Here is a 22,140-nt window from a genome sequence, read left to right on the forward strand (position 1 = left end):
GCAGGATGTAAAAATGAATGGCGTCCTCCTTGGCCATTAGCGTTCCAGGTTGCCGTTTTCAGCCCGTAGGTTCCAGCTCAGAGGTCATTCCTGTTACTAGGCACTTTGAAAATGCAGATAGCGGGCGCTGCAATACTGTAGCCAATGGCAGTGTATGAGACTAAACTAAAACTATGACAGTGTCACAGTGTTAATGGCCCTGAAAATGAAACGTATCGGTCGACCCCTCATTAATAAAGTTGAGCTTGCCCTCAGTCTCAGGGATGTGATGGTGCTTTGTGCAGAATAAGTCCAGCGCCGTCTGGTTTTTCAAATGAGAGGGAAAGGAGTTCACACTGACAGACGATGGAAGACCAAAGTGCTTCTCAAATAATCAAATGAAAAACACAGAGTGAAAGACACACACAAAATATATTAAAATCTAATATAGTGAATCAGTTAATAAACAACATTTGAATATACATTTTCCCCCATTAAAGGCCTTTTCACACCAAGTCAGACATTTCCCAGAAAATTAAAAACAAAAAAAGTTAAAAATGAGCACGTTCATGTTGTTGATGTGATGGTGCATTTTTATTCAGAGCCATTTTGAGTTCTATGTTGTTCATCTCTTTTTAAAGTCTGGGAAATAACAAATCTGCACATCATCATGTGTCGACAATAAACACAGGTTTACAGGTGTTTTACATCAGCCCATGTTCTACTTCGAGTCGGTAAACCTGCATTTAGGAGGAGAGGAAAATGACCAACGACATGGAGAACAGAGACCTCAAGTCTGACGTAACATCTGGCCTGAACACTGCTTCATTAGCCTCTGAAACTCAGTGTAATCTCTCACTGAGAGTAACTTTACTGCTGTTTCATAAAAAGTGAAACGTGTTCCGTTTTCAGTCCATTTGCTCAGAAGAATTAGAATCGACTGCAGCAGTTGATATTTCAATTCAAACCAAAGTTCAATATTTTGTCGACACACATGAAGCCTCCTCTTGTGTTTGGATCGAAGTTGACCCGTTTGACGTTAAAATATATCATAAATATTATCCAGTTTCTTCAAGACAGCAATATTAACACAACCCAGCAGCCATATAACCCTAATCCTAACTCATATGGCAGGGATGGTTAACAGGTTCCCATCATGTTCTATATATAGAGCTGGGGAACATTGGATCCTGGGAACATACGACCCTGCTCCCGTTATGTGTCATATAAATCTGGGCACCATCCCAGAGGAAAGAAAAGTTCAAAATAAGATTTCATCTTTGTCTGGCTTTTGTCTCCTAGACCAAAATGTGACTTTGACCATTTTCTCATACTTCTTAAATTCGGCCCCTGAGGAAAAGCCTTTGTCTCGTCTCAGTCTGAGACTAATCTGAGCCCAACTGAAGGTCCTAAAACGTTTTTGTCTCCCTGCACTGATCTTAAATTTGTCTTAAATAATCAGCTCTTGAGATAACAGTGAGATCTAAAAGAAAACTCAGTTGTCTTAAATTTGTCTTAAATTTGTCCCAGCGGTCAAATCTTAAAATCTTGGTCCTCCGTACGGTCGACAAGGAGAAACCTCTGGAACCTCTGCTCATTTTTTCTCTGTCAGAGAAACAGATGAGACTTCAGTAACCTCAAAATAAGAATCTCATTTATTTCTCATAAGACAAAGAAATTGTAAGCAACAACACTTTCCTCTGAGATGGTCGCTGGGAACATCAGAATGACCTCTGCAAAGTTAGCAACAACTCATGTGTTAGCAGCAAATAAAACAAAAACTACAACTTCACTTGTGACCAGGGCCCTCTGTAAATATAAAAGGCTCGTTCTAAGGCAACAAAACACAGCGATTCTCATTTTCAGGTGATTATAGACTATACTTGTACTTATGCATGGTATATTTCATTCCTGCCACAACATCAACAGGCTCACAGTGACAATGCTAATTATGTAAATGTTAAAAAGGTATAATGTTTCTCATCTTAGCTTAGCATGCTAGCATGCTAACACTTTCTGATTAGATCTAAACACAAAGTACAGCTGCAGCTGATAAGTTTTGCAGGTAAGTGTTGGACAATTTAAAATGTTTGACCTGATGATGGCGCTAGATGAACAGTCAGAGGATCGCCATCGTTACCAGAATTCATCCTGAGGAGATCATGAATGTCTGTGAAAGATTTTATGGCAATTCCTTTCCACAGTTGTTGAGATATTTCAGTCTAAAATGACATTTCTAGCAATGGTGTGATCAACAACAACAGCAAGTAAGTTTTTGTTCAAAGCTGGATTTTTAGTAATTTGCATGGTTACAACTGCCACTCGAAATGAAGATTTCTTAAGCCAGATACTTTCATTTAACTATGTATTTGCATGTGCATGATACACGTGAATAATGTATCCATTTGGAGCGTTGGTTGCGCCTGAATTAACACTATTTCTCTGCAAGATGCAACATGCATGTGAATGGTCGGGGCAGTGAGTGGATGTGACAGGGTCAGGGGTCAGTAGGAATGTCAGCTGTGGCCTTACAGACCATCTATAACAAAACCTACATCATCATAAACCTCCTCGAGTGTTGCCATCTTTTTTGTTTACATCATGCAGTTCCAGAGGTTCTTTATGGTCTGATTTCTCTGGTGGAATCCTCCAGTAACACACACAAGTGAATACTGGAGGCAAATAAATGTACAATTACAGCCGGTTCTCTACGCCAGTGGTTTTCATACTGGGATCCAGGGGTGCTTGAGTGGGTTGTGGGTCCCCATCAAAAGGAGGAATACAGTACAGTCATTTTATTGCATTTTTGGGGGAGCTGGAACAACAAGGTTGACCATTTTGATTGATCCTAGTTTGATATGAAGACATACTATCTTGAAACCCAAAAACAAACTTAAAAAATTACTCAGTGGGGATTCCTTAAGACAAAATCCTCTCAAACTCGGTGTTCACATGAGAAAGTTTGGGAACCCCTAGTCTATGCAAACACACAGTTAGAAGCAGTGACAGTGGATACATATCATCAATATCTACTGATACACATGCCTAAAAGGCTGCCTCAACCCTGTTTTCTCTTGTAGAACAAGATGCAAGATTGACGTACACCCTAAAAATACATATATTAGAAGAACAAAAGGTTGACGTGATACTAAAAGCTGTCAGTCTGCAGAGAAAAAGAATGAAAAATACATGAAAGCTGTAGAGTTGGTGGCAGTAAACAGCATGAAAACCACAGATCTTCTCTTGAATACTTTGCACCAGTTTGTTTTCAGAATACTGACTATAGATTTGTTTGGGACTTGGTGTGAAAAGGCCTTAAGGCACGATAAAACACCAGCAACATTCAGAGGAAACAACCAACAACGGTCAGAGTTCTGTCATGTTACAGGAAAAAAAAGAACAAATGGGTCCAAAATGAGAATAAAAGTCCTTCTCACAGTGTGACAGTGTTGGCATTAGGTTGTTGTGCTAGACGACTTAGTAGAAAAGAGAAGAAGATAAAAAGTGCAAGCAGCCCGTGCAGAAGAACAGGCGTTTCCACTCAACTGTAGAGAAACCAGAGTCTTGGAGGGTCAAAGGTCAGACAGGAAGCTCCCGTACCAGGAGGAAGTGTCTGGACTTACACAGTGACGGAGTAAAAACAAGAGGCAAAAACAAAGATCTGCATATATTCAGAAAAAAAAAAGTTTTAAGAATTGGCAGACAAACTGCTCCTGCCTGAAGACCGGTCAGTCCATTCTGACGGATTGGCGATCTCGATGGGGTCAAACTGAGGAAAGACCACGAAACACAACCTCTGGCCCACGTACGTCGCCCGCTCTGCAGGAAAACACAAGTCAGGAGTTCATTATCGGCTCTAATAGACAGGACCAACATTTAATCGGACCTGTTTTTAGAAAACTCACCAATGAAGTTGTAGATGCACTTTGGTTTTTCTTTCCAATGGACGCCCAGGAAGTAGACCGGTACGCCGGTGAGCATGATGACGAGGCCAACGCCACAAACCACCGGCTCTGAGTAAAGACTGAAGCCCAGCAGCAGCGCCCAGAACATCAGGTAGCAAACAGGAACCAACAGGTTCACCTGAAGAAGAAAAATGGTTAAAGGTTTACAATAATTCATGACCCGGCCCATGGCCACAAAAAGCTACTCTGTGGCCACCAAATTTTCCATGTTGGTGGCCAAGTTTTATCCATCACAGCTCATGGGAAAAGTGGGCAACACAAGTGTCACAGTTAAGGAAGGCTAGTAGGAAAAATTCTGCACTTTTCATGCAGATGTTCAGTCAGTGTTGATGGTAAATGTAGTCAGCTGAAGCATTAAAGCCATAAGCAATAAATTCTTCAGTGCAACTCAAACTCTTCTGTTTTGAAATAAACTTTAAAAAGTTTTGCCATCCTACAATCTTTAATTAAGATAATTTCAGATTCTTCTTTAGATAAACTCAAATCTTTAAGTTTAACAAACTCAAACAACAACAAAACATTGTATTTCAAAACTCGGTGCCTGAAAATTAAATGGTTTTAATTGAAAATATATAAAAAACAACCATCATATGTTATATATTTATATTTTTTGGGGGAAAACGTTTTGAGTTTAAGTTGGGCTCAAAACTCAAAAGCCTCAACTTTTTCCTAGACCTACAGCAAAGATAAATGAAAATTAAAATGTTAAAAAAAGTAACTGTTACTCATATCCATATAATGTTTCGCCACAGTTGCAGTGAGCCACTGAAGAGGAGCTAAAGAGCTGCATGCAGCTGCAGATTGCAGACCCCCGTATAGGCTGTGGTGAAGCTTGCACGCAATGCATCCCGGTACATGTAGGCATTTATAGGCTGGCATGAGAACTCAGTTTTCTATGTCAACACAGCAGCACTAAGAAATTTACTGCGTCAACAATATTTACCATAAACACTGGACTGGACATCCACACAAAAAGTCCTCTGCAGCAGCCATGGCTTTGATTCCAGCCTGTGACCTGCTCTTTAACCCTCTCACCTATCCTCACTTCAGCTGTCTGAATAAAGGCATAAAAAAGTTGCCTCTTCTGTATTGTTTTTACCTAAGTTTACATTTAGGCCGGCAGAAAAGTGCTTAAAAATATTAGCATCTATCCCTGTTAGTAATGAGATTCTTATGGTGGCCTGGAAAATTATCTGGTGAGGTAAAAAGTGGTGACTGCAGGAGGTATTCAGATCTTTACTTAAGTAAACATAATAAAGTAATCCAACACTGTAAAACTAAAAGAGGAGTTGGTACCTTGATGGGTCGGTACAGGTTGGGTTTCTTCCAGCGGTAGTACAGCAGACCTGCGATGGTGACGCCGTACGACAGATAGTTGATGAAAGAGACGTAGTTGATCAGGTTGTGAGTTTCCCCGATGCAGAGTATAACGATGGTGGCAGCGCACTGAAAAACACAGCCAGGCGTGACAATATGGTGAGTATTTAAAAGGGCACTCCAACAAAGTCATTGGTGTTTACCAGGTTTCGGCGGCGGCAGCTGCTCGAGGTAGTCCAGGCGGGGACTGCTCATTGTTCCCATGGTCCATTATTCCAAAACCCTAATAGTCCTAAAAATGTCCCACTGGTCTGAAAGCCTCTTCTGACATAATCAAACATGTTTAACACTAATTAATAGAGGGTTAAAGTTTCTTTCACAGCAACAGGCTAGGCTGTCAGACCAATTGGCTTTCACTGCCATGGGATTTTTGAGGTTTCAGAATAACGGACTGTCTGTAGAACAAAAATACTTTATATAGACAGATGCAGAGGTGAGTATGACATTAATGTGAGGTTGTACGTACGCAGACCAGCAGGGCGGGGATGGGCGTGCAGTTCTTATAATGGATCATGGCCAGCAGGCTGGGCAGGTGACCCTCTCTGGCTCCAGAGAAACACAACCTGCAGGCAGAAACAAACCGACAGCCCGTCAGCAGCCGTACGGAAGCCGTGCTGGAGCACGAAGGAGTGACGGGTCTCACCTGGAGGAGGTGAACAGGTAGCCGTTGATTCCTCCGAAGGTGGACAGAGCCACGGAGATCGGCATGATGACGGAGAACATTCCCAGCAACTTCTCCCCAAATGTCTGAACGGCAGAACGACAGACAGGCTGTTTTAATGGGTGGCACATGACTTTTTCTCTACTGTTTCTTCTCATCAAATCTGCTGATGAATGATTCAACGTCAGAAACAAGGTTGTCTGTTTAAAGATAGTTTTATAGCTGCATACTTTTAGCTACACTAGTGGTGAGGGTGGTAATATGGGAAATTCAATGGGTCTGCTGCAATAAATATCAAAATCTATTGGACTGATTTTCATAAACTTTGGTGATCCTCTGACTTTTTATCTAGAGCTACAGACAGGTCAATTAAAACAGCCAACACTTGTGGACCTGTCTTCTGCCCAGCCACCACACAGTGCACCTTCATCACTATTTTCTGACCGATGCAGTTGTCATTTTCTCGCCCTGCGTTCATATTATGTGGGCAGCAACTGTACTTGCACCCCTCTCTGTGCCCATGGGTGTGTTGGTCTTAATATGAGGTGTGGTCAGGTGCATTATTGGTGCATTACTATCTCAAGGCCGCAGAAAGCGACCGCGCCATTGACCCAGGAAAACCTGGTCTGAAGTCAACGGCACAGATGTTCACTCATGCAGCACCAGCACCTGCATGAGCTCGTCTGGCAGGAGGAGCTTAGGATGGAGAGCCTCCTACCCAAACCGTAAAAATAAATGTTTTAAGATGTTTTCTTGAGACTGATTTGTAGTACGGGACATCTCTGCCTCACGACATTCGTTAATTTAAACGTTTTTTGACACACATTTTGCTTTTAACAAATATTGCACCTGCTGCGATTTGAAAATTGCAGAAAGCCATATTGCCATTGTGATAAAATTTTGATTAATTGTGCAGCCCTGCTGTGGACAGACGGTTTTCAAAATTAAGAAAACCAGAAGCTTTTCAAGCTAATTTAATTGAAAGTTAAATGTAAAGCTTGTCCCCTGTAGCTGCTCACTTGTGTGTCACACATTTCGTCACTAGGGGGCTCACTGACAGAGAGTGTCATAACCTCTGACCTTTGACCCCCTACTGGTTGTTTGCAATATTCTTGATCTATAAATGAATTCTTATCCACCTCTGACCTAAACGCCTAAAAGATGAAGCACAGCTGCCACATTTTTACTCACTACAGCCACGGCATTGGATGACAGCAGCTCCTCGGGCGACATGGAGGAGAAGTAGGCGATGTTGGTGAGTGTGTACACAAAGGTCACCAATGGGATGGAGATGTAGATGGCACGAGGTAGATTCCTGACCGAGGCCACACACACACACACACGCACCATGCACAGATGATACAGTCGAAAATCAATTACACATGCATGAAAGTTGATCAAAGCACAAGAAAATAAAAAGCATATTCACATTGAGCTGTTTAAGATTAAAGAAAAAAACAAAAAAGGCAGGTTCACAGTCATAAAAAGCAGGAAATGAAGAGTAATCTGGGGAGAAAATGCAAATGAGCCACTGATTATGCTGCAGACAAAAGTTAAAAAACAAAAGTACAGGGTGTTTGTGTTGTAAGGGCTGGTTAACAGTCTCATTTTCACCCATATTTTAATATATATTCTATTTTAAGTGTGGCAACAGCATCCCTCACAAAACAAAAACTGAAAAAAAATTCAGCCCTAACAACTCAGAACAACAGAAAAGTTTAGATGACAAAATATGTGAAGACAGACATTAAAGGAATAGTTCAATATTGTCTTGTTTGTTAAATCTGCACAAAAAATAAAAAAAAAACTTTTACGAGGAGCTTCTGAGGAGGTTTCTGGGAAGTAACTGATCCAAGCCAAGTCCAGCACATAAAATCAGATAAAACAACAAACTGACCCTATAAGCCCCACCCTTTTCACACTGTGCTCCAATGACAGTTGAGCAGCCTGGTACCTCGGTCAACTTTGTTCCTGTTTCCTGTACTTTCATGTGCTCTAAATCGCTATCGTTTTACTTGTTAACAAAGAAATATGAGAGTGGTATCAGTCTTCTTGTCTCTCCACCAGAAAGCGAATAAAGACATAAATCAAATTATTCCTTTAAGATTTGATTTAGACAAATAAAAGCCTTGAAAAAAAAACGAGCAGAATGAAGAACCAAGCTGAGATGGAAGCTGAGATGTTACAGCACAGGAAGGATGTGATGAGAAACATAAATATTCACCGTCTGGGCTCAACGACTTCCTCCGTGACGTAGTTGAGGAAGTTCCAGCCGCTGAAGGCGAAGGAGGCCTGCAGGAAGGCCAGAGCGATCTGACCGACTGATGGCGTCCTGTCCAGGGAAAAGGCGACCTGAGGAGTCAGCGCCTCGTAGTTCCCTGGAGGACAAATCACACATTTGGGTTTGTTTGTTTGTTTTTACCTCAGGGAGCAGTAAAGCTTTCAGCCAGAAACACCGAGAACGTTACCGTTGCAGATCTGCACCAGGCCGACCACGATGATGAGGCCCAGAGCCATCAGCTTCCCCACCGTGAAGACGTCCTGGATCCTGGTGGCCATACGGACGCTGGAGCAGTTCACCCAGGTCAGGAGCACTGAGCGCAAAACACACACATTCAGGAGCAACGTCAAAAGGACGAGGACATGCACAGAGCGAGAGACAAGTTGATTAAAGAATTATGGATAATGTGGTGAGATTAAGAAAGAAATGGTTGTATTTTCAGTATATAAAGTAAATAAATGTTCTGCACTCTATCCAGTGATTGGATGATTGTTTTTTGATATCAGGGAACTGAAAGTAAACTTTCACTGCTATTTTTAATAATTATAAATAAGTATAAATAAAAAAAAACATAAATAGAGCAAAATATCTATCAAACCTGGATTAAAAATAGGGATCAGATATAGAGAAAATGCTGACTGAAATGCTAACAAATAAGAACAAACTGCATTACGTTCCATTTAAAAAAAAAAATCTTCATATCTGAACATTATGGTCCGATATTGCTGTGATATTGATATTTAGCTCTAGTCATTAACATCCCCAGTTAAAGAGAAAAATAAATGTTGTAGAGAGAAACAATACTGTTCATATGAGGTTTATTATGCAATAAGGAATATTTTTTCAAGTTTTGATAATCAAGGTATTATCGTAGCGTGACTTTTTTTGGTTGTTACATCCCTAATGACACGTAAACTGAGTAAAATTGGTGAAGTGCTCCTTTAAATATCAGTATATTAGTGTAGTTCCATCCCTCCACTGGTGAGCAGGCGCTGGTGTTCTCGCCGGCGGTGGGCGGCAGCAGCCAGTTGCCATGGGAGGCAGGAATGTGGGAAACGGGTGAGTGAGGGAGGGCGTGATTGTTTCACCTCGTCCATCATTGTCACCGGCTTTACCCCGCTCTCTCTCATGGTGGCCTCGCTCTCCAGCACAAAGACGAGCTGTCAGACCCACAAAACAAACCACTTCCGTTGCAAGGAGCAAACAAAACGTGGCGAGCCACCCCCCCCAACACACACACACACACACACACACACACACACACACACACACACACACACACACACACACACACACCACCACCACCACCACTCTGCCCCGAGGAGGCCGGGCACAGCTCACGTTTCAGCATCCAGCTCCAAAAACAAGTGTGAATGATGGCGTCAGAGGCGAGGAATCGCACGCTGAAGTCCCGCTGCTTCACCTCACCGACGGGATTTCAGGCCAGACGGTATTTACTCATCCATAAGACAAAGAGGCAGAGTGGATTAATGCTCGTCAGTGCAGGTACTCTCAGGCAAAGCACCAAGCAATTAGGCGGCCTGACAGGTCCACACTGACTAATGTAGTGTCAGCTCAGGGCTGAACAACGCTGCCGTCTGCTTGGCCTGTCCCATCGCTGCCTCCTTCAGTACTGACATCTCTTTTTATAAGACAATCAAATTTTGATGGGAACATTTAAATTTTTGAGGAGCGTAGAGGCTCTCTGCTGCAGGATGCTCCGTAACTTCTGCACATACTTCAGGTTTTACTGTCATCAGAGATTACAGAAACATGTGAAGGTGATATACCAGCTGGAATGACTGTTTCTGTCTGCCTGTTTCAGGTTAATTAGAGTTCAAATTAATGATGAATACTGGACGAATGAGTGAGTGTTTGTTTATGAGCTATAAGAAATCATTAGTAATTTTTTAGAGGCTGTAGTAGTTTATAACGATTAAATTGAGTAACATTTTAGGAGTCTGGGAGAAAGTGTTTTCAGAGTATTTTCAGAGCAGTGGGCTTCTGTTTTCAGGATAAAGGTCTTACCTTTAAAAACGACAGGCAACTGACAGAGTTATAAACAGCTGATCAACTTGTAGCGTGAGACCTCGCCTGTTATTGTCTATTTACGATGCTGCATGTGTCCTGCGCTCCTGCAGAGCTCCTGCAGCCTGCAGAGCTTCTCCCAGTCTGGGGGGACCATCGACCGCTTCAACTCAATTGCTACAAATTGCTCCTTTAAAGCTGCGGTCGGTAGAAAGCCCAGAAAAACAGTTTTTGTTGAGTCTCATCTCCAGGATGTGAGTTAGGTTTCGTTTTTTCCGTCCAAGCAGCATGCATGTACACAAGACAGTTTACCGTAAATAGCAGGACAACCATTAGGAATGCCTGATCTCTGAGCTCCTGGATCAATAATTGGATCAATAAAGTGACAGCATTACATTTACCAAATACATCAGCTACAGCAGACTGTCTTTCAAAGGGACAGTTCACCCTGAATTGAAAAATACAGATCTTTCCTCTGTCCTGTTCTGCTACATATCCATCTTGATAGTTTTAGTGTGAGTCTTGTCTGCCTTCACTCCAACATGATATAACCACTCAGCTCGTGGTGCTCAAGAAGACAGAAAGTTACTCAAGATAATCTACAGACCCAGTTTTGAGCATTTTCATGGATGAAGCATCGTGCTCGTGACAATGCAAGCTGTAAACATTAATGACGTCCTGCTCAGATGACCTGTAGAGCAGATGCATGCATCTTTCTGCGAGGTGATATGGTTGGTGTGTGTAGTAAACTGTAAACTGGTAAATTCATATTCACAATCCTAAATTCTGGATACACTGTAAGTCTGAGCAATATCACCAGTAAGTTCAGTTATAGTTCCTTCATGCAAACATGTGCAATATAAAAACTGAATAGGAGGAAAAGTACAAAAGAATTTGTGGCAAAAAGATGTTCATGATAATATCTTCACTTAAAAAAGTTCAGCGTGTGGAAAACATTGTCCATCAACTGTGTTTGTGCACACAACAGCTTTGATGTGAACACAGAGTCTTCCTCCCTTCGTCCTGCTGCGGTCGTGCATGTCGCCTCCTGTCAGCTCAGAACTGGTCCATCCATTGAATGCAGCGCCTTGATCCAGATGTGGTGGAGCAGGTCTCTGTAAGATGTGGACACTACAGTCTCTGATTTCCCATTGTTTGCCCAGTCCCATTTCAGCCCTCAGTCCAAGCTGGGTCTTATTCCCGCTGTCCTCCTTCCCTCCTGGAATGGTCTGCAGTGGCCAGCTGATCTGGATGTTGAAAGATCCTGTGTGTCCAGTGTTGATCATGTCAAGGTCCACTGTTCTTTAATCCAAACCACATGTTTTCCTTTCCAATGCCTTGGACTGTATTTCTGTCAAAGGTGATGTGTGTTTGACAATAAAGCCTTCATACTACAGTCTAATAACAAATACTCAATGTGCAAAAAAATCTGTCCTAATGACCTTTAAATGTGTTAAATCATCTTTTACTGTCAGTTATATATTATGTCAAACTGACAATGTAATTAAAGACTATTTATTTTGTTGTATATTTTAACTTTCTGGAGCTTTTTTTAGGTGATTATAGCTGAAGTTTTATGTTCAGTATTCATCACCAGCTTTTGTTTTCCAAACTTTCTCCCTCATCCCGTCTTCTGGCCCTGCTCTCCTCCCTCCTGCAGGGATGCTGTGCATTATTTACTACTACAGCCATAAAAAAGGTTTTAAACAGCCTTCAGCCAGAAGTTACGTAAGAGAGTCTTCATGTGACCACTTTCTCTCCAACGCATGTGCCAAAGGAACGGACCTGTAGTTTATTTATGAACTGGAAGAGAAATTAACTATTTCATTATATAAAGGAGCACAGAGGAGATATGAGGATCCACAACATGTCATCCTTCATGAATGATGCAAGCGTACTGTGAGCCAATCAGCCACTTCCATGTATCCTCCCCCTAAATGGGTACTTATCCTTAAGACTCATTTATGGTCTACGTTTTAAATGCATCAGGGTACAGATGGAGCGCTCTGTCCGTACAGTGTAGCAGTGGAGTCAGTAACTCCAGCAAGACACGAACACAGGACACGATGAAGAAGTTTTAAAAGTCCAGCAGTACTGTAAATGGCATTTGTTGTCAATTAGGCAGTGAAATAAAATCTGTCCAAGTCATGATGTATTTAATGGCTGCACAGACCACCTCCATCATACACTATATTTGGATTAGTTTCACAGCTTCACACAAAGTTCCCATCAAACAGCTTGCAGCTAAAGTGGTCCATGGATGCACTGCTGGGAAGGAGAGTGGCCTGATTAACTGACTCTTCCCGGACTGAGAGCTCCCAGTGAACACGACCAGACCGAAACAGCCTCTGAGACCAGCGGGTTTAGTGGAAGGCTGCTCAGCTCGGCTCTGTTGCCTGCTAATAACAGCTATTAGCTGCTTTAGGAAAAAGTAAGCTAAAGGAAATAACTGAGAGTTGAAGCTGAGCAACCAGAGGACATCAGAGAGGAAACCAGAAAATAATTTCTTTATAAAATATGATCCAGTTTCACCAAAATCAGTGAATAAATTTATATTCTTTACTCACTGACTTTATTCTTTATTCTGATGAATCCTCCTTCTTTGCACCACATTATCATAAGTGAGAAAGCATTTCATTGGATGCAATTTTAGTAACACCCCCAAGTGTAGGATGGGTCATCAACTGTTTTTAATCTTTTTCCCAAAAAGACAAACTGGAATAGCATTAAAAATACCTACAAAATGACTTTTTTGTCATTGCTGGACTGGATACTGGTGTGTAGGTGTCATATAATACAATATATATGCGAGAAAGTACCATTATATAACCCAAACATCACTCTCTCCAAAGCAACCAGTCATTTTACCTCTGAGAACAGAGGAGTTGCTGGTCTACCGCTGCCTCGATCTGTAAATATGTTTCTGTTATTGTGTCACTTCAGAATTTTAAAAGGTTAGTTAGGATTCATTGAACTATGCTTTAACTGTGTTCTTTCACTGGATGACACTAAAAAGAGTGTAGATGGTAAAAACACTCACAGAGACACGTGGCGGACAGCATCCGTGTGGCCATGTATGGAGGAACGCAGTTTGGGAAGACGGGCTGCAGGACGTAGCTGGAGAAAGTGAGGGCGATGACAGCCAGCGTGGTCGGGTACATGATGAGGACGGCGCTCCACAACAGGAGAAACCTGGATAAGAAAAGACATTCAGTAACAGTTCCATAGGTTTATGACGTCACATATCCAGCCTGACTGACTCATTTGGCTCCTGATGAATCTTGTAACACATGAAAAACAAACAGCACATGGACACACTAACAAGCTTAAAACATGATTTTCTCTGGAGGCGATCTTTAAGAAACTTAAGAAAGCAAAATTCCTGTGCCAAGTTCTTGTTAATTCTACCGAGCAGCAATTGAAAGTACACAACACTGTGCTGTTATATAAACAGATAAATGAACCCTTGAACCCATGAATACACATTACTTTTATTACTATTAGTGATAATAGTTGTGGAGGTATGACCCCAATTCCCCAAAAAACTGAGACGTAGAACATAAATAAAAACAGAATGCAATGATTTGCAAAAAATGTTGACCTATATTCAACTGAATCCACTAAAAAGACAAGATATTTGAGGTTCAAACTAATGAACTTGTTACTTTTTTGTAAATATACATTGATTCTTAATTTAATGACGTTCATTCAGTGTTTGGGAACTGAGGACACTAACTGTTGAAGTTTGCACCACACATTTTCAATATGGAGACAGATCTGGACTGCAGGCAGGTCAGTCTGGTACCTGAACTCTTTTACTACGAAGACACACTGTTGGAACACGTCCACAATGTGTCTTGGCATCATCTCACTGAAATAAGCAGGGACGTCTCTGAAAAAGAAGTCGTCTGGATGGCAGCATGCAGTATGTTGTTCCAAAACCTGTACGTACCTTTCAGCATTAATGTGACAGTTACCCATGATGCCATGGGCACTAACACACCTCCATACCACCACAGCTCTTAAGAGTCTTAACTTGCATTTGTAGATGCAGAGACAAACTGTGTTTACTGACAACAGTTTTCCAAAGTGTTCCTGAGCCCATGTAGTATCCTTTATACAATGATGTGGGTTTTTAATGCCGTTTTTAATGCAGTGATGCCTGAGGGGTCAAAGGTCACAGACATTCAGTGTTGGTTTTCAGCCTTGTCCCTTATGTGCGGAGATTTCTTTGGATTCTCTGAATCTTTTAATGATATTACAGATTATAGATGGTATGCTGAATGCTGGTGGTCAATATTATTTGCATATGTTGGTGAAGGGATTCATTTTGATTTTGATCGGTGTGGAGACTAGAACAGCAGCCAAAGGCAGGTGTTTGCGGTGCTCACATCCCTCCCCTACATCTCCACTCTTTTAAAATAAATGCCCCACTTGACGACATGCAGACTTTCTTTACTCACCCCATCAGACCACCGAATATCTCCGTGACGTAAGAGTAGTCCCCTCCAGATTTGGGGATGGTGACGCCCAGTTCGGCGTAGCAGAGGGAGCCCAAGGCAGCGATGCAGCCTCCCAGTACCCAAACCACCAACGCCAAACCCACTGAGCCCGAGTGCTCCAGGACCCCCTTTGGAGAGATGAAGATCCCAGATCCGATGATGTTCCCTGAGAAGGAGGAGGAGGAGGAGGAGGAGGAGGAGGAGGAGGAGGAGGAGGAGGAGGAGGGTATTACATGATGGCAGGTTTTCATATCTGCTGCAAAAGGAATCAGTGAATTCTGACAAGCAGTTGTTTTTTTTTTCATAGTAATAATTTTAGTGCTGGTTATTGCTTTCAGTCCACACTGATACATAACTACATATTTATCCATTTTTCTATCAATAACAACATTGTTTTTTGTTTTTTGTTTTTGTTAATAATAAACTATATTGAAAGACAAATACAAGACAAAGACCAACATTCAAAATCAAGCTGACTATATAAACTAGACAAAAACAGACAAAAGGATTATTGTGACAACCTTAATGTAAAATGTAGCTTAAAAAATTGAAACGTTAACAGGACATGAAGTGGAATTTGCACAAACGCTTCCACACACGTGGGAAACATGTTTACATCCACGCAGCACATGTGTTTGTCACACGTGACTCGTCTGGAGGGGACTTCACATGCTACACATCACCCTCGACATCTCCGACATTTCTGCTGCGGCACCTTAAAAACACCAGTGACCCGTCGAGACTCTCGAGCAGCCAAAGTCACACAATCCGAAGTGTTCCCCCCTGAGTTTATACAGAGGGCATTAAAACACAAAGAGCTCTATAACAGAGTGAGTTAGAGAAGGAGGTAAAGGCCATCACTCAGGCCGGGACAATCCCTCCTGCCCAGAGCCTCAGTATGCAGTGTAGAGTACCAGCAGATCCGACACATTCAGACTACAGCGCTACCAGTAGCACGGCAGAAGGCAGCCAAGTGGCACAGACAGCCATTACATAACCAGACATAAATTATCCACTCCGGGCTGCAGAGGTGGGAAGTGACCGACTCACCTTCTGCATCCGTTTATTCCTGCAGCTTCCTAAAAGTGACACGCAGGGGGAAAAACAGACTGGGTGTTGTGGAGGAGAAGGTCCACAAAAGGCTCAGTTCAACTCATTGTAGTGTGGCACATGACTGTTGATGCTGAGCCCGGTCCAGCGTGCCGAGCAGCCAGCTTGTTCACTCAGTTCTCTGCCTGAATGGAAAGGTGCTTCAGCATTCTGCACACAGGACCTTTCTCTTGTTCTGGAGAAGGATTTTTACGAAAATGTCCGCCTCGAGCGAGCAGCGGCAGCTTAAGTCGAGACCCGTTAGCCAGACAAAAAAAAAAAAAAAAAAAAAACCTGCACCAAAAACCAAGCAGGTCGCAGGTCAGACCTCACAAGAGCCGCTGTGACGTCCAACTTCTGCAAAGTCCTGAAGAAGGATCCTGCAGCCACCTGCTCTCCTGCCATAGTCGTACTGTGACTAATTGCACTTGCGATATAGAATTAGTGAAAATGATCAGTTTTGCTTTACAATTTTCATGTTCACTGAAAAAATTACTATTAAAATCATGATGATGTGACATTTATTGAGGTCTGCTGCTTTCTCACACATTTTTCCTTTTTCAAAATAATCCATACTGCAATTTTGTTGCAATTGCAATTAATTATGCAGCCCTACTCTGCGAACAGTAAAGAAACTACATTTATATAGAGCTTTTGCTTCTTTTTAACCTCTTCTGTCTCTCCCTCTCTCTCTCTCACACACACACACTCACAATCGTGTTTCCATCACTTCAGAGGACAATACATTGACTTACATTAATTTCCTGCACACTTAAATCTTATTTACTGAGGTTCTAGGTTGTGAGGTGAGGTGGGACGGTGGCCTAGTGCCCTCTATTGGCCAGTTGCCACTGTAAGGAGGGGGGGATTTTTTTTTCTCTTTAAAAACTGGTGACCATTCACTTTCATAGTTTGGGAGATTCTGTGACACTGTTTTCCTGTGAAACTCCAGCAGTGTTCTGTGGACTAAAAAACTAAACCCGACCTGCAAACAGCATGAGGGTGAGTAGATAATGACTGAATTTTCATTCTTGGGTGAACTATACCTTTAATGTGAAACCATCGCATTTTGTTAGGTTTAGGAAAAGATAATATCGGTTAAAATAAATATGTTACATTACACAAGTGAAGTAAGTGACACACCTTCTGTACCTTCAAACTTTAAATAACGCTGACTGTTAGTTTCACGCAGGACATGAACCCCAGAGTCCTGAATGAAAGTCCTGCATTTGTTTGACTCCTCCCACCAGCCTTCCTCCCTCCTCCTCCTCCTACATATGCAGAGTTTCTCACTCTTTATAATACGTCACCTGACTTTTTTTTTTAATGGGAACAAGTTTTCAGACACATCACCTGCACACAAAGTTGGACTTTGTTGTTTGCACTGCATGCAACATTACAGTGTGAAGTTATCTGTCAGTTCACAGCTGAGACTGAGTTTCAGAGACATCAACTCATGAACTGAAGTGTTGGACATTTATGTGAAAGATTTACATAAAAGATTTTCCTAAAATACATCAACATCTGTCACTACAGCAGGTAATGAACCTGACCAGTCGTTTCCATGCACCACATCAGCTCCATCCTGCATCCTGTGGTTTTCGTCTTATGTCTTTTACACCATTTTACTTCTTTTTACTTCTTTTACAAAGTTTTCCGCTTGTTACATCTTTTGCACAGTTTTTTATCTTGTTACATCTTTTACATAATTTTTGTCTTTTTACATCTTTTATATCATTTTCATCTGGTTTTGTCCTTTACGCCATTTTCGTCTTGTTAAATCTTTTCCGTCTAGCTCACCTTGTTTGGTCTTATACGCTGTTTTTGTCTTGTCACATCTGTTACGTCTCCTTCTCTTACTACGTCTCCTATACTCTTTTTGTCTCGTTATGTCTTTTACACCATTTTCCTCTTGCTACGACTGTTTTGTTGTTTTTGTCTTCTTATGTCTTTTACGTGGTTTTCATCTTGTTACATCTGTCGTGCTCATACATGATATCCACTGAAGGTTAATCCAAGATATCATCTTTTCTATGTGTTATTGTTCTGCCCATTTAGGTTGAAAACAGTCCTGATGTTGGGAAGACTGAGTGTAATGATGGAAAATACAAAAAAATCATCAATAATTCTCTCAAACTGTTGTTTTGTCCTGCATTGTTTCCATTTTACATTAAGACTAAAGTAACAAGTGTGTTTCGAGGCAAATTAAGGAGCATAAAGTATAGATATTCATGTTAAAATGTAGAGAGTAAAAGTGAAAAGAAAATAAATCAGAAAAATAAATACTAAAGTCAAGTACAGATACCTGAAAAATCTACTTAAGTATAGTAACAAAGTACTTAGTTACTTTGCATCTCTGCTGAGTGACCTCTTCTAGTTTGTATTACACTCTGTTAGAGTTTCATATCACATGTGCATCAGTTTGATCCATTTTTTAACCAAGCAGTCTGAAATACTTTTCCTAAGTAGCTTTAGTGAACTAAACTTGATTTATCTCCGGGGTAGCAAATGTATGTACGCTTTAAAAGTAACTTCTCCAACACTGAAAGAAAGAAAACTGTGGAAAAGAGTCACTTTACGAGCTGAAGTCAGAGGAGAGCAGACAGCGAATTAACCTCTACACACTCCTGACATTTCTCCATCACCCTCCTGCACTGCGAACTGTTAATATTAATAGGAGCAGAGTGGTGCAGCCGGCCCTCTGCATGCAGCCTGACTCCCTGCAGCCCCCCCCCTGGACTCCATCCAGCCTGGATGATGCTCATATTTACTGAGCTTAGGTGTGTTTAAAGGTCCCTGCTGTTCATTCTGCTCCAGCAGACAATGTTCTTCTGCTTGACCACCAGCCTCCTTCTGCACTTCATATATTTTAGCCACGTAAGCACTACAACTCAGTTTGATGTGGACTCACATGCAAACAAACATGGAGTCCATATTTTCTTATGTCCAATGCCACAAAACTAAGATTTTCCTAACTGATTATAGTTCACAGTGGGTTAACTTTTATTTGAACCTGTTCTGCAGCAGTTTTCTCTATTAAGTCAAACGACTCTGACTTGTTTTTAAAAGTTGTGCAGTGATGAAGTGAAGCGCAGAGCTGATCCTTGTTTTCCTGCCTCACCTATGATGATGGTGCAGGCGCTCAGCAGCCCGATCTCCTTCTTCAGAGTCACTCTGTCAGGGATTTTCTCCTTCTTCTTCTTCTTGCCGTCCGTCGCGGTGCCGTGCGGCCGAGAGCAGATGCTGCTGCTGCCGTTCTTCTGTCCATCCATGTCCGCCTGCCCGGGTCCGGTCCGGTCCGTCCAGTCCACTGTGTCCTCCCAGTCCCAGTGCTCCCAGTGCTCCTGTCCTCTCCTCACTCCGTATTCATGCACACTGAATGGGCTGCGCTTGCGCAACAACCTGCCGCTGTCCAGGGTAGAATGTTAAATACCCAGGACTCACCATGATGCGTTCAGGGACACCGGGAGGAAACGACCTGCCCCTGATGCCTTTAGATGTTTCAGTTTCTTCAGAAGTCAAATGCAGCATGATAAGCGCTGGAAAAAATAGGGGAGACCGGGGCCTCATTTGTCACACCTTCATTTAATTTCAAATTTAATAAGAGGATAAACCCCCTGAGATGAACCATCACGGTTTAAAAAGGCACAAACATGGGCATTAACAAACATTAAACAAAAATCAAGTAAACAAATACATAAACAATAGAAATAATAATAAATCAAACAATGCAACAACAACAAAGTGCTGCTCAAAGCATGTGAAAGTTTCTGCGCAACTGGAGTTACATTTTGGTACAAGTTACAAAGTTATAGCACATATGGAAGATTTGAATGCATCAAATTTTCAAACTCGACACAACTTACACGATTGCTGCAGTGCCACCATCAGGATAATTAGCCTACAAAACCAGCTGAGGAAGTTTGGCTTAGGACTGGACCTATGTGCAACATTTTCATGAATGGGAAGGCAGATTTCCTAGGAAGAAGGAGAAGAAGAATGAGAAGACAAAAATAAGAAGGACTGACAGCCCTGATTTAATATAAACAAGCAAAGAAGTCTTGAAATAATGAAAGGAAGAAAAACATCTGAGTGAAATAGGGAAATCATTCCAGTCCGATGGTGCTTTAAATTTAAATTAAAAAATACATGTCTCAGTTTTACTTTAAAAAACTTTAAAGACAATTTTTAAACAAAAGGTTGTTGAGGGTGTCTGAGTGAATATGATGACCTGAATGGAACTAAAAGCTGTTTTAATCGTAAATGATAATGATGTTAAAGTAAATGCATTTGAAAACAAAGCAACCAATGAAAATCTCTTCTAGAGTAAAGAGGAAGCCAGTTAAGCCTAACATCTCAGATCAAATATGTGTTTGTGTTCTGGTAAATAATACAGAATAACCAATGGCAGATGCAGTTGACTGGCATTTGTTTTGTTTCTAATATAAGCAATGTGTGGCTTAAAAGGGAAAAAAAAGATTCCTCATTCGCTGCACATCACAGTAACACATTTTTCATATAAACTGAGTAATGCATTCTTGTGCATAAGTGTGTAATCTTTAGATTTTTACCTGTTACTCTAACATAGAATGGTATGACTGTGCATTTGTGAGAAAATGCCCCATTGCTGAGTAAACCGCCACATCTGAAATGTGAATCCAAAGTGGAAGTGCCTTAAAACACACCTTCTTTCTAACGGCCAGCAGGGGGCGACTCTAAAGAGAGTTTTGGAGATATCAGTCTTAAAGATGTCTGTCCTCTCTCCAATATAATAGGACTAAATGGCACTTGGCTTTTAGTTCTCAAGATAATCCACACACCTTGTTGTGAGCAGTTGCGTGTAGGAACTACTTCATTTCTATGGTAAAATGTACTGGAACAACACTGGCAAGACTGACCTGTGAACAGATACATATAAACAGGGGAGCTGTGGTTTAAAACACTATAATGTTTATTTCACAACCCATTCAAATTAGTCGTTCTTTTATTCAAAGGTTCTCGATCTACATTTTTTCCTGTTCTGGCTGAATTGCAACCATCTCCTGGTCTGGGGTTGCAGCCATCCCTAGTTCCCAAGCTGCAACAAACTCCCGTACCTGTGCTGCAGAAGTCCATTGATCCTGTGGTCCGGCTCGGTTGACAGAGGCTAATCCAGCAGCAGGTCTCCACCTGCAGCCAAATCTTCTGGTGCCAGCTGCCTTTTCTGTTCCCCAGCCTCACTGCTGGCCTCCAAAGTGGTTCTGGATCCCTGGCATGCCTCCAGAGGGACTCCACCTTCCTTGCCGGCCTCCTGAACGAGTCGTCTACGCTTCGGGTCTCCAGGTCACCCTCCAGTGTCGCTACTCTTGTCTGGCCATTCTCTCAGAGGTGTTCTGTCGGTCTGGTCGTCTTCATGCCAGCTGCCCAGACAGCTATGCGTCCGGGCCATCTGCCGAAGGTTCCCTGCTCTGTCTTTGACCTTTGACCTTCCTGCTGGGCTGTCTGCCAGAAAACCTGACTTTTAACTTTCCCTCATTAGTTGCCAGTTTGTCTTCATCTCAGAATAATAAAACCTCACTCACAGAGCTACACTGGGAGGAGGAGCAAAACTGAAAGAGGAGAAGCTTCACATCACATTTCCTGAAATGAAAGTGAAAGCATGTCTCAGTCACAGCAGAGCTGCAGGACAAGCCTCTCTGTTTCTCTCTGAAGAAAATTTCAATTGAATCCATTTGTTTTTTCTAAGCAAAACAGCAGGATCTCTGCTGAATACAACTGAGTACTCTGATATATAAATCATGAGCTATAGATATATATATGTAGTCATAAGTTTATAGTCATAAATAAACAAAAGAAAAATATTTTTTTGTGCATCTGGTGATGTTATTTTGTTTTGTTTTTTTAATCATTTAATTAAAAACATCACCAGCTGTTCTCAGATGTGACTTGAGCTGACGAGCTACAGGAACCTGAGATTAAGCTAACAGTGTTATTAATGTTTGAGTAGCTGATCTGCTCTAAACCAGTGCTACTATTTGAAGCACAGATTCACCATTAACACTTTCAGTTCCAGCCTTAAATATATATTTTTTATACTGCTTCTGCTGACCTGCCTCCTAAACCCTCTCAACGGCTTCACATATGGATAAATTTCACCTCTGCACTTAAGCATCACCAGGCTGTTTGTACATGTAGAATTAACTTAATTATGAATCATCCGACTTGTCAGTGACATATGTGAGGGTTTTTGAATACAGATTTTCTTCAAGTTAAACCATG

At 41.6% G+C, this 22,140-nt stretch overlaps 1 protein-coding gene across 2 annotated transcripts; it reads right to left on the reverse strand.

The window, feature by feature from the left end:
- Nucleotides 1–405: 405 nt before the first annotated feature.
- On the reverse strand, nt 406–20,505 carry slc7a10b (solute carrier family 7 member 10b). 2 transcript variants are annotated; one of them, XM_084733657.1, is made up of 11 exons: nt 19,749–20,505; nt 14,755–14,959; nt 13,332–13,483; nt 8,451–8,576; nt 8,207–8,360; nt 7,174–7,297; nt 5,965–6,068; nt 5,788–5,884; nt 5,241–5,390; nt 3,885–4,062; nt 406–3,798 (listed from the first exon to the last, which is right to left on the reverse strand). In XM_084733657.1, the coding sequence occupies exons 1-11, from the start codon at nt 19,768–19,770 to the stop codon at nt 3,668–3,670; spliced, it is 1,443 nt and encodes a 480-aa protein (XP_084589783.1). In that variant the 5' UTR covers nt 19,771–20,505; the 3' UTR covers nt 406–3,667. The 2 variants fall into 2 exon arrangements, with proteins under 2 accessions (XP_084589783.1, XP_084589782.1); XM_084733656.1 differs by lacking the exon at nt 19,749–20,505 and adding an exon at nt 19,004–19,414.
- Between the last annotated feature and the right edge of the window lie 1,635 nt (nt 20,506–22,140).

Source organism: Lutjanus erythropterus, chromosome 13, assembly GCF_056507025.1.
Source record: "Lutjanus erythropterus isolate fLutEry1 chromosome 13, fLutEry1.hap2, whole genome shotgun sequence".
NCBI classification, from domain to species: Eukaryota; Metazoa; Chordata; class Actinopteri; order Lutjaniformes; family Lutjanidae; genus Lutjanus; species Lutjanus erythropterus.